Here is a 13,788-nt window from a genome sequence, read left to right on the forward strand (position 1 = left end):
TTACAAAGACAACACATTACATTAATTGATGTTTGTTAAATTTCATAGGACAAATTATGGTCGATTTAAGTTACGATATACGAATGTGCTACTCTGAAAAAATCATCGCTCATAAATTAATGTATAATTTACTTTATGCACTGTATTTAGCCTCTGGATGTTGTTTCATTGGTTAGGCGTAGGTTGTGTTAGTTTACAAGAAATGCAAACTTTCAAAAAAAGAGAATGTATATGAGTTGGGTTTGTTTCGGGGGGTGAGGGTGAGTAGATTGTGACGTCTTTTAACGAGTGAAAGCCTAGCATTAGGATACGATGACCTACATGAAGGCAAGGGGATTTGTTTTATGTGTAATTTATCAGTGTTCGCAAGATTTACGTTTGGTAATTTAGTATAAATTATTTAGATTTAAAAAACAAGATATACATTGCTTTTAGTATACAGGCAAAGTAGTAGTGCCTATAAATTATGTAATTCGATGCGTTTTTTCATTTAAGTAAAAATATTCATGTTTAAACCAATACATTTTAGGTATTATATTTTAGTATTATGAGTAAAGTCCTAATTTCAAAATTGCTTAACATGTATTTGTTGGTATCGACATTTTTCATATTATATTATTTGTTTTAATTAACATATGCAAGGTTTGTTCTAAACCATTAAACCAGTTCAAAACTGTAGCCTATATAGTCAATTATGATAGAGTTAACTACAACGCGAATACTCTAACATTACACCAGTATGTTAATCCAAAGCCTGTTTTAGGCACTCACATGATAGGGTCCTGACAGCAAAGACCAAAAGTAACATATAATCCTATAACTTTCGTGCCAAGGAGACATGGGTCAAATGAAATAAAGGAAAATTTGTGATAATATAAAAAAACACATTAAAACAATAAAAAAACTAAAATGAAACACAGTCAGGGTATTTAATTGTAATTATCATCATTTTTTCAGAAGCAGCATTTATTTTATAAATAATGTTTAAGTCTTTTATGTTGCAATATGACTTCACAAATGTAAATCCCTTGAAAACTTTAGGGTTGTGTTTAAATTGCCAACCCTGTGTGGTCTAAATAAAAGATAAAATATACATTCAGATTAGTATGCTTAGATCTATGTTATGGTTGGTCTTAAGATAAGAAGTATGCATATACGTACTTGCAATATTGGCCATTTAATTTTTTTTATCGCAGAATGAAAATAAATTTTATAAATGTGAAGGTTATCCATATCAATAACCTCTTAATTTAGTTCTTCATAATCTTTAATGTACGTTAGGACAATTAATAAAAAAAACTATTTTATAATGATGCTTATTAGAGTTTAAGTTGCCAATGATCTATAACATGTACCCTGAGTAGCTTAAAAGTGTGATGAACCAAGACTCACTTATTTGACAGGTATGACAGACATGGTTACTGGTTACACAGCTGAGCATATAAAACACCCCAGTAGTATTCCCAAGCTACACTGGCAAAGACTCGAGCACCATTCTCGCCACAGTCCCCTTGTATAGCCTCCCTTAAGCATCGCTTATATTCGCTAGGGTCGTTGCTGTTTGCAAAAATATTTTTTTAAAATAATGATTTATACTTTAGCCTAAACCATACTCAATACAAAAGACGCCAAAGTTAAGTACTGTTTACACGAGATACAGTCGGTGATTTTTTTTATATACATAGATATAAAGTAATAATGTATCGATTCTTTAATTTTTATACGCCCAAACCAGTTGTTTTATTGATCCGGTGTTAGAGCCTTGTCGTGGTTTGGCAGCTTGTGTATCCTGACCACCCCAGAGCTATACCAGCGGGAGTGTAAACTCCTAGTAGGTTCAACCAAGCTGGGAAGGTCTGCGCGTGTAGGGATCAGACCAAAGCTAACACCCTGGTCCTCCAGGTTGGGGGTTGAAACATAAGGCTAGTAACCTTATCTCGTAAAAAAAATATACCGCTACAGAAACTGCAAGTACACAAATCCAGCACCGGCTTGGTCATGATGCCTACTAGTGAAAGCCTAACGGAAGCTAGTTTGAGGAAAAGGCGAAAACAGCTGGGCTCTCATTAGCACAGATTGGAGGAGCAGCCCAAAACCGAGTCCGCTGGAGATGTGTGGTTGCAGTCCTTTGTACCCCAGGGGCCACAAATGAGTGATGATGATGATGAATGTTTTATTATATATGTAAGATTACTGACGCAACAAAGTAGATTTGTATATTTAGGATATCACATTAATATGGTTTTATTTGTAATTGAATATGTAACATTTAAAAAAGTGAAAGTAATAAACAAAGTGTATATTACTTTTAAAACACAATATTAGAGTTTTCATTAATACAATAAATTAAAAATAAATTATTGCAACGCTGATTTTTTAACATAGCGAGACAGACGAGATTTTAATTTTTTGATACTAGAAAAATTAAGGTTTAAGATATTGATAATATTTATTTAACGGTAATCTCCATCCTTAATTACATATAAATAAATTCACTTTTTAGTACCCATTGCGTGTTTTGTCAGATACATACTGATAACGATATGTTGTTTGATATTGTACGTATCTATGTCTTTTGATCTAGAATGGATATAAATGAAAAAATACCTGCACATATTGTTTTCACCACAAAAACCCGTGTCTACAAAACATTATTAATTTTTCATTCATGGTTTTTGTCCTAAGAATGAAAACTTACAACTTCGCTGGAGTCGCTCAAAAAAGAACGTCTCGAAGAAAAAGAAAACAAGAAAGGCCAAGGGAGACTTGGAAGAGCTTAGACGGAAGCAGATGGCAGAGGCAGGACTGTCATAGGGGGACTGTAAGGAAAGTTGCCGGAGGCCGACAAAGTGGAGGGAGCTTTCCATGGCGGCCCCGTGTGTCTTGGGGCACGAATAAAAAGATGATGATGATGATGATTATGTTTTTTTGTTATTTAATAGTTGTACACATTTTTAAGTATACATTATTGTTTCAATCAAATTAAATTATTGCAAATTTAATTTTGTTTTTTGAATATAGATAGATCATTAGAAAGTGTTTGAATTAAAATATTTAAGTTTTAAAGTTGGAACTTCACTTTAACTGTAATCTCCGTCTTAAATTAACAATAAAATTCATATTTTGAGAGGAATACTTATGACAATATACTGTTTGATTTTGTAAGTATCTATGTATTTTCAATCGATAGCGATGATATACAACCTGCAAATGTGGTTGTCACCGTAAAAACACGTGTCTCTAGCATCTTGTACCCTCCGTTTCTTCTCCACATCAATCATACACTGCGAAGTTTCAAACTCTTCAACAGCTGGTGAAAGCATCAGATACAGTTTGAGTAATATATTTGCTCTTATTTTAAGTGGAAACTTATTTCCATTATATCTTCGTAAACATAGGGTTTAGAGTTTACATGTATCACCATGCTTGTTTCATGGGAATACCATGTAGGTCATGCACTGGTTAGGGGATTATTTTAAAATGAACACATCGAAAAAGTAATTACCGGACTTCCCTGCCGCGTTACAAACTGTATTGCCCATAGCTTTTACACTATCAGCTTCTAGGTGATTTTCTCTGTTACTGCAAGCAGCCTGGTGTTTGTCCACACACAATTTGAACTCGTCCAAGACTCTGAAATCAGTTCAAACACTACATTATATATTAGGTTTAAAAGCATTTGGGCTTACGATATTTTTTTGTAGACGGTGCTCTTTTACAAAATAACATCGCGTTAAGTTAGATGTAAATGCGTAGCCAAGCAGCAAAGTCTGAATGAAAATAAATTCCGTCATATTAAGCAAACACAATACAATGTTTTAAAGAATGAATTGGTTTCAAGTCGATTTTTAAAATGTTTTTGGTAGTTAGAAAATACTTTGTAAATAAAATGTAATTTAAATTTGGGCGGAAAGTTTTGGTGGTAGAGAGTTCAGGTTCAAACCTGAAAATGTCATGTTCATTATAAACGATTTTATGTTTAATCCAAAGTATGAAAACGATTATAATCGATGGTTCCCTAACACATTTAATTTTTACAAATGTAACTATAATTTTATTGCTTAGATAACTTTTTAAAAGATTAAACAAAAATAGTATGATTATTAGACTGTTTAAGTCTATTACTATGTAATTTAAAAACAACAATTATCAACAGTTCTGTAGGTAATGTATCTTGCTATCTGTGTTTTGTTAATTTTTGTAGAGTATACTTTTAAACACACTAGAGAGTTCGTAGTCATGCAAAAACATTCTAATCCTAATCCTAATCCTAATCCTAAGCATCAGCGTCAGCCTGAGCCTTAGCCTCAGCCTCAGTCTCAGTCTGAACCTCTTTCTTACATTATCCTCATCATTAACTTCAACCTCAAACATAACCTAAACCTCAATCTCAACTTCAATCTTAGCTTCGACCTCGACATTCAGCATCAGCCTCATCCTGAAAAACAATCCACATCCTAGTCATTTAATCCTTATTTTGGTCATCATATCCTCATCCTTAACTTTAACTTTAAACTAAAACTAATCCACAACCTTAACAACCAACTACCCCAGCCCTAGTAATAGCCTTGTCTATAGAGAGACGCACTGCTCTTATTCCAGCTCTTGCAATGAAAGTGGAAATAAAAATTGTTTGAAACAAATCACTGGTTACTCACTCGCAGAAATCAAAAACCGTTGTGTTGCTAAGATAATATGGATCGTAAACAAATTCATCAACCTGGTCGTTCCAGCACCGCAAAAGTAATCGACATTCCTCAGTTTCCTCGTTGTAGTCTTCGTCACTTTGAGAATCTTTGACAAGCATGGAAATGTTTTTATATATTTTAAAAAATATCATTTTAAAAAGGGAAATACAATGTTAATTAGTTCGTATATAAGCCGAAGGAGAAGGTGTTGCCGAGCGTTAGATCTAACCCGAAAGTATCGAGTTCTAATCCATGTTCCTGTGTCCACCTAACTCTAACCTGAATAACGTTAGGGAAGGCAAAGGCGGCTGGGCATAGTACTGATCATAGTATCCCGTCATATGTCGAGGTAGATGAAACAGATGAACTTTTCTTCATCTGAAACATGTGTCTTCGACACGAACTGGAAAATATGATGAAATGAACCTAACCCCATTGCACACTCTATCTAGATGAAGTTAAAAATGTCTATGTTGGACAAATCTCCGAAATTCACAATGCCGACATGTAGAAAATAGTTTTAAGAATTAAACTAAAGACAACAGGAAACGCTAAGTACTACATGATTTAAAATGAATTAAACTCACCAGCTACAGATACAACTGTGTTGATTATCAGCAAGACATTCATCACGCTCTTTAGAATGAAAGAATTCATCTTGGACATTTTCTGAGCTTGGAATTGAAAAAGACTCATTCGTAGTGCGATTTATACAGACAGACACAGAGTAACATCTGCTAAATTATCAAGAAATTAACCACTTAAAATATGTTGTTTCTGAACGTAATCATTTTATTGAGATATCGTTGACAGACAAAACAGTAATAATTGGTTGTCAATTTTAGAGTTAACATGAATCTATGCTGGCAATGGAACGTGATATTCACATACACTTGAATACTCTAATGTAGTCTGAAAATGGCGAATGGCTACTGTTACGGTCGACCTTTCGTGCAACTCCAAACACCATTCTACAGATCCTCATCATCTGAGTCATCAGATTCTTCTAGTGCCTCCTTGGCATATTTTTCAGCTTCAATATAAACTTCAGGTGGAACAAGTTCATGCCTATTTCCCATATCAGCTCCAACCCAACTAAGCTCTAGTTCAAATGATTTGTCTTTGACTTCATCATGGACAATGTAAATTATTTTTGCAACTTCTTTCACAAGTTCTTTAATAGTCAGGTCTTTCATCTTTAATTTTTCTATTTCTGTTTTGGCATTTTGTTTAGCTTTACCAATTGCACTTCCATGGTAACCCCATGAAACCCCTGATGGTTCTACGAGATACATCTGAGGACCATCCTTCTCAATCGAACCAATAATCAAGCTCACACCAAATGGACGTACAAAACTGTACAAAGCGTGCGCATGTACATAACCAGCAACACGTTCTGTCAAATGTTTAAGAAGTATAGCATCACCATAACTACTTCTGTAGCTTGAAGCTTCAACCCTGGCTCTATCAATCAAATGTCTAGCATCAGCATTGAGTCCAGCTACAGCTGCACCTATATGACGATCGATATTAAGAATTCTTTTGTTGTCTCCTTTTTCATACAACTTTGAGGTAATAAGCTTTTCTACTCCAAATACAACACCATCTTTTCCTCGTATTCCAATAGCAGTTCTACTATTTTCTATTACTAAAGTCATTGTTCTAAAGTTATAAAATTAATGTGGTTAATCTACCTATGAATATATCAATAAATTAATTAACGGCTTTAAATTAGTTTGGAATTAACAGTGTGTTTAAGAAGGAAAAATATTTACCACCCAAAATCCTATTTTACAGCTCTACACATAATGCAGATTCTCCCTAATAACAAATCAGAAAAACAAACAAAAAAAAATGAGTAATCAAACATCACTATTCAGTCATTGTTAAGCCATTGTTCTAAAAATTTAAAATTAATGTGGTTAATCTACCTATGAATAAATCAATAAATTAATTAACGTCTTTAAATAAATGTGTGATTAACAGTCTGTTTGCAATCAAAAATTGTTCTCTACCTACATACTATTTTACAGCCCCCCCCCCCCCCCCATATAGAGCAGTTTCCTTACAGTACCAAATCAGACAAACAAACAAATAAATATTCAAACATGTAAACAAACTTGAGTTTTAGTAGTATATAGATAGATAGATATACAATATTCTTCTTGGTCACTGCAAAATATCTGTATGCTATAGCCAATTTCAACCAAAATTCTATACTTTTTTGAACTACTTTGTTTTCCATTTTCTAACACATTATTCCTTAATAATTTCATGCCTTTTTTCAACACTCTACCGGCAGCTGGTTTTTTATATTATGAATTTTTTATGAATGTGTGTGTCTTGATTTGTAAACATATCTGCTCATAGTTTACCGAATCTACTGATTCACTTAAACTTGTCATCTCCTTACCTAAAGTGCTGAGTTAGGTTGACTACGCTGTCGAACCATTTATTTAATATTCACAGTAAAAAATCTATCTATAAAGCATTGTATTCATTTCCATCCCATCTATTATTGACAGCCAGCTTTCCGCACTGTAAAATAAAACAGAATTTACACCAGAACTGAGAATTCTCAAATTTGATTTTTGATTTTTAACAGAGCTGCAAATATTTTAAATGTTGTATACCCTGTAATTTCTTCTGTAATTTTGCTTGAAGTTTACTTCGTGACGTTCTTAATTGCAGTGTTGGAAGAGATTCACTCCTAAACAATTATTTATTACGTGTCCACTTATTCGCCGATGAATCCAATTTCAGCCTGTTTTTCTTTTTGTGTTAGTTATTATCGCCTTTATCCAACTAAGAACAAACTATCAAGGTAGCAGGTGTTTATTTTTGGAGTTGTCTGACCTAAATGAGTAGCATTCCCCTATAAAGGAGCCTATACTGCCCGGGGTTCGAACTCAATACTTCTTGGTCCAACAACCATGATCTTTATCAAGATCAGATGACTCTTTTCGCTTATTTTTATGAGAGATGCTACATTTCTTATTTTAAAAAGGAGTTTCTATCATGTCATTTTTTCTCTGGAAAACTATGGCGTAACAAATTTTCCTAAAAGCATCTTTTAAAGTACACCATTTATTATTTTCCTTTCTGGTGTAAAAGTATGTTGTTTATTACGAAAATGAATTCATGAAAACAGACACTTAAAGTTTGTTTCCCCCAATCCAACAGTGGCAACTATTCTAGCAGTTAAATGTATCTTTAATTTGTAATACTAAAATTTCTTGTTTAGGTTTTTGTAAATGCAAAATCTTATAACAGCTTTTCATGTAAAACACTCGCAGCTAGATAAGGTAGACTTGTACAAGGACAAACAATATTTTTAAAACTGCATTAATTGATTTCAATTTCTTATTACTTTAAATTAAACTTTGATTTTAAAATTACAAGAAGTTTTTTAAGTTTACAATTTATCGCTAGGCTGTGTGTGTGTGTGGTAACGTTTGTAAAATATAATACTTAGATCCCGCATGTCCACATATGTTTAATTTAGATGTTCGGTAATTTTAGCGCAAATTATTGTAAAGTTATATGCCACAATGATAGTTTACTCGAAATATTGATTGTGCAATATTCATAGGAAAAATCCAGCTTGTAAGAACCTGTTGTGGGCATACAGTATAGAAAGTAAGACTTAATAATATTTTTAACATTTAATATAATTTATACCCTTAATCTTGAAAAGGAACACGAATAAAAGATAAAGATAACATGATTATAGAGATTTCCTTTTAGAATGTCGAGTACAGAATAATAATCAAGAAAAACACTGACAAATAATTTTTAAAAAAGAGCGATTTGATAAACAATACAGCGTACTATCAGGCCCTAATGCTCTTCCAGAGAAACACAACCATATACATTCTCACCAATAGACTAGATCAATGAATCCTCTTTGGTTCAGAGTTTTTCTTGTGTTTGAAATAAAGTATTCTGAAGAGACTGTTTCTGCTGGATAAAACACGTGATGTAGCCCCTGTCCCCGACCAAAGGCTTTAGCACCCGGGAATAAAACACCTCCATGACAAGAAAACTTACACATATGAACCCGCATTTAACAAGATTATGAACTGTATTTAAGTTAAGCTCAATGTTCGCAAGATTTACGTTTGGTAATTTAAAATAAATTATTTAGATTGAAAAAAAAAACAAGATATAAATTGCTTTTAGTATACATGCAAAGTAGTAGTGCCTATTAATTATGTATTTCGATGCGTTTTTACATTTAAGTAAAAATAGTTATGTTTCAACTAACACATTTTAGGTATTATATTTTAATACTATGAGTCCTAATTTCAAAATTGCTTAATATTTAGGCATAATTGTTGGTATCGACATTTTTCATAATGTATTATACTATTATTTGTTTTAATTAACGTAAACAATGTTTGTTCACAACTATTAAACCAGTTCAATAACTGTAAATAGTAAATTGTGATAGAGTTGGCTACAATACGAATACACTAACATTACACCAGAATTTTTATCCAAAGCCGATATTAGGCACCCACATTATGTGGTCTTGACAGCAAAGACCAAAGAGGCAGTTCAAGAGACATGGGTCAAATGAATTAAAGTACCATAAAAGAAAGTTTGTGATAATATTAAAAAAACATTAAAACAATAAAAACACTAAAATGAAACACAGTCAGGGTATTTAATTGTATTTTATCATCATTTTTCAGAAGCAGCATATATTTTATAAATAATGTTTAAGCCGTTTATTATGAAATATGACTTTACAAACGTAAATCCCTTGTAAACTTTAGAGTTTAGTTTAATTATCAAACCTGTGTGGTCTTACTAAAGAAAAGATAAAATATACATTTAGATTAGTATGCTTAGATCTATGTTATGGTTGGTATTAAGATAAGAGGTATGCATATAAGTACTTGCAATGTTGGCTATTTAATTTTTTTATATTGCAGAATGAAAATAAATTTTATAATTTAGTTTTTCATAATCTTCAATGTAGGTTAGGACAATTAATGAAACAAAATATATTTTATAATGATGTTTATTAGATTATAAGTTGCCAATGATCTATAACATGTACCCCAAGTAGCTTAAAAGTTTGAGTAACCAGACTCACTTATTTCACAGGTATGACAGATATGGTTACTGGTTACACAGCTGAGCATATAAAACACTCTGGTGTTTTTCCCATGCTATACTGGCAAAGACCCGAGCACCATTCTCGCCACAGTCAGATTGTATAGCCTCCTTTACACACAGCCTTGCTTCTGTAGGGCCTTGGCTTTTTACAAAAAGATTTTGTTTTATATAGTGATTTATGGTTTCAACTAAACCTTACTCAATAAAAAAAAAGACGCCAAATTTAAGTACTGTTTACACGAGAGACAGTCGGTGATTTTTGTAAATACATCGATATAAATTAATAATGTATCGAATCTTTATTTTATACGCATAAACCAGTTGTTTAATTTATAGCTAGATCGCTGTTTTTCAATAATACTCACATTTACATGCAAACTTTAATCCTGGCAAATATACTATAAAAATATAGTTAAATGTTTTTTTATATATGTAAGATTACTGACGTTACAAAGTAGACTTGTATATTTAGGATATCGCATTAATATGTTTTTTTTAATTAAATACGAAACATTTCAAAACGGAAAAGTAATAAAGTGTATATTACTTTTTTAACGCATTAATAGAGTTTTCATTAATTCAAAAAATTAAAATTAAATATTTGCAAAGCTGATTTTTTTAACATAGCGAGGCAGACGAGATTTTAATTTTTTGTTACTGTAATAATTAAGGTTTAAGATGTGGATAATATTTATTTAACGGAAATCTTCCCCCTTATTACACATAAATAAATTCACTTTTAGTACCCTTTTTTGTGTTTTTTTCAGATACATACTTATAACGATATATTGTTGGATTTTGTACGATCTTTGTGTTTTGTTCTAGAATGAATAGAAATGAAAAATTACCTGCACATATTGTTTTCACCATAAAAACCTGTGTCTACAAAACATTATTAAATTTTCATTCATGGTTTTTGTTCATAAGAATGAAAACTGACCACTTCGCTGGGATAGCTCTAAGCAGAACGCCTGAAGGAAAATGAAAGCAAGAAAGGCCAAGGGAGACTTGGAATAGCTTAGACGGAAGCAGCTAACAGAGGTAGTACTGTCATAGGGGGACTGTAAAGAAAATTGCCGGTGACTGACAAAAGTGGAGGGGGCTTTCCATGGCGGCCCCGTGTGTCTTTGGCACGCGAATAAAAAGATAATGATGATGTTTATGATTTTTTTGTTATTTAATATTAGTACACATTTTAAGTATACATTATTGTTTATATCAAATTAAATTATTGCTAATTGATTTTGTTTTTAATATAGATAGATCAGTTTTTGTATTATAATATTTAAATTTTAAAGTTAGAACTTCATATTTAACTGTAATCTCCGTCATAAATTAACAATAATACAATTCTTATTTTGAGAGGAAAACTCCTAACAATATACTGTCTGATTATGTAAGTATCTATGTATTTTGAATCGATAGCAATGGTATACAACCTGCAAATGATGCTGTTAGTGTAAAAACACATGTCTAAAGCATCCTGTAACCTCTCTTTCTTCTCCTCATCAATCGTACACTGCAAAGTTTCGAACTCTTCAACAGCTGGTGAAAGCAACAGATACAGTTTGAATAATATAGTTGCTCTTATTTTAAGAGGTACTTACTTCCATAAAATCATGGGAATACCATCTAGGCCGTTCACTAGTTAGGATATAATTTTAAAATGAACACATCGAAAACGTAATTACCAGACCTCCCTGCCGCGTTACAAACTATATTGCCCATAGCTTTTACTTTATCAGCTCTTAGGTGATGCTCACTGTCACTGTCACTGTCACTGCAATTTGCCTGGTGTATGTCCACACACAATTTGAACTCGTCCAAGACTCTGAAATAAGTTCATACACTAGATTAAAGCTAAGTTGTAAAAGCTTTTGGGCTTAATATTTTGTGGAGACGGTGCTCTAAAATTATGTATCTATTTTACAAAATAACATCGAGTTAAGTGAGGTGCAAATGCGTATTCAAGCAGCACATTCTTCATGAAAATAAAATCCGTCAAATTAGGCAAAACAATACAATGTTTTAAAGAATGAATTTGTTTCAAGTCAATTTTTAAAATATGTTTTGGTAGTAAATAATTTTGTAAATATTTTGTAAATAAAGTTTAATTGAACTTTGGGCAGACAGCTTTAGTGGTAGAGAGTTCAGGTTGAAACCTGAAAATGTCATGATCATTATAAACGATTGTAAGTTCAATCCAAAGTATGAAAACGATTATAATCGATGGTTCCCTAACACATTTAATTTTTACAAAAGTAACTATAATTTTATTGCTTAGATAACTTTTAAAAACATTTTTAAAAAGTTGAATAATTATTAGACTGTTTTAGCCTTTTTCTATGTGATTTAAAAACAACAATTATCAACAGTTCTGTAAGTAATTTATCTTGATATCTGCATTCTGTTAATTTTTGTAGAGTATACTTATAAACACACTAGCGAGTTCGTAGTCATGCAAAAACATTCTAATCCTAATCCTAATCCTAAGTATCAGCCTCAGCCTCAGCCTCAGTCTCAACCTCTTTCTAATCATTATCCTCATTATTAACCTCAAACATAACCTAAACCTCAATCTCAACTTTAATCTTAGCTTCGACCTCGACATTCAGCATTAGCCTCATCCTCAAAAACAATCCACATCCTAGTCATTTAATCCTTATCTCGCTCATCATATCCACATCCTTAACTTCAGCTTAAACTTAAACTTTAAACTAAAACTAATCTACAACGTTAACCTTAACAACAACCTACCCTAGCCCTAGTAATAGCCTTGTCTTTAGAGAGACGCACTGCTCTTATTCCAGCTCTTGCAATCAAAGTGGAAATAAAAATGGTTTGAAACAAATCACTTGTTACTCACTCGCAGAAATGAAAAACCGTTGTGTTCCTAAGATAATATCGGTCGCCAACAAAATTATCAACCTGGTCGTTCCAGCACCGCAAAAGTAATCGACATTGGTCAGTTTCATAGTAGTAGGCGTCGTAGTCTTCGTCACTTTGAGCATCTTTGACATGCATGGAAAGTTTTTATATATTTCAAAAATATCATTTTAAAAAGCGAAGTACAATGTTAATTAGTTCGTATATAAGCCGAAGGAGAAGGTGTTGCCAAGCGTTAGATCTAACCCGAAAGTATCGAGTTCTAATCCATGTTTCTGTGTCCACCTATCTCTAATGTTAGTACCTGAATAACGTTAGGGAAAGCAAAGGCGGTTTGGCATAGTACATATCATCTGAAACATGTGTCTTCGACACGAACTGGAAAATATGATGAAATGAACCTAACCCCATTGCACATTCTAGCTAGATGAAGTTAAATAAAAATGTCTATGTTGGACAAATCTCCGAAATTCACAATGCCGACATGGAGAAAAATGTTTTAAGAATTAAACTAAAGACGACAGGAAACGCTAAGTACTACATGATTTAAAATGAATTAAACTCACCAGCTTCAGAAACAACTGTGCTGATTATCAGCAAGACATTCATCACGCTGCATAGAAGGACAGAATTCATCTTGGACATTTTCTTGGCTTGGAATTGAAAAAAGACTCTTACATGGTGTTATTTATACAGACAGACACACAGACAGATACAGAGTAACACTTGCTAAATTATCAAGAAATTACCCACTTAAAATATGTTGTGACTGAACGTGATTATCGCCATTCTGATATCGTTTACATGATTACGACATTAAAGATTAGACAATTACAGAATCAGCACGTGCGTTTGTTGGCAATGAAACGTGAAACCATACGCCTGCCTACCCAGACCTATGTTATGGTGTAGCAAGTCTAAGTTTGTGGAATTAACAAATCTATGTTTATTACGATTGTCGTTGGTAAATGGTCAAAGAACCTACCATGTAATAAGGTAGAAATGATAACTGTACCGTTATAATGAAAATAATCAGTAAAATATATAAATCAACCGGTAGAAAGGTCTGAGCCACTTTTCTTCTCTT

At 32.6% G+C, this 13,788-nt stretch overlaps 3 protein-coding genes across 3 annotated transcripts; all 3 read right to left on the bottom strand.

The window, feature by feature from the left end:
• Positions 1-930: 930 nt before the first annotated feature.
• Positions 931-5,374, bottom strand: LOC131953801 (uncharacterized). Its single transcript, XM_059317172.1, has 6 exons — positions 5,276-5,374; positions 4,659-4,794; positions 3,506-3,633; positions 3,205-3,310; positions 1,393-1,557; positions 931-1,072 (listed from the first exon to the last, which is right to left on the bottom strand). Exons 1-5 carry the CDS (start codon positions 5,352-5,354, stop codon positions 1,419-1,421), a joined length of 588 nt encoding a protein of 195 aa, XP_059173155.1. The 5' UTR covers positions 5,355-5,374; the 3' UTR covers positions 931-1,072; positions 1,393-1,418.
• A 285-nt stretch (positions 5,375-5,659) lies between these two features.
• On the bottom strand, positions 5,660-6,346 carry LOC131953785 (proteasome subunit alpha type-3-like). The gene has a single exon (XM_059317154.1). The coding sequence runs from the start codon at positions 6,344-6,346 to the stop codon at positions 5,660-5,662; it is 687 nt and encodes a 228-aa protein (XP_059173137.1).
• A 2,999-nt stretch (positions 6,347-9,345) lies between these two features.
• On the bottom strand, positions 9,346-13,357 carry LOC131953799 (uncharacterized). Its single transcript, XM_059317171.1, has 6 exons — positions 13,268-13,357; positions 12,682-12,826; positions 11,507-11,646; positions 11,255-11,360; positions 9,793-9,957; positions 9,346-9,503 (listed from the first exon to the last, which is right to left on the bottom strand). Exons 1-5 carry the CDS (start codon positions 13,344-13,346, stop codon positions 9,819-9,821), a joined length of 609 nt encoding a protein of 202 aa, XP_059173154.1. The 5' UTR covers positions 13,347-13,357; the 3' UTR covers positions 9,346-9,503; positions 9,793-9,818.
• Between the last annotated feature and the right edge of the window lie 431 nt (positions 13,358-13,788).

The sequence above is a fragment of the Physella acuta genome, unplaced genomic scaffold (genome assembly GCF_028476545.2).
Source record: "Physella acuta isolate Inbredline_101_S28 unplaced genomic scaffold, ASM2847654v3 ptg000952l, whole genome shotgun sequence".
NCBI lineage: Eukaryota > Metazoa > Mollusca > Gastropoda > Physidae > Physella > Physella acuta.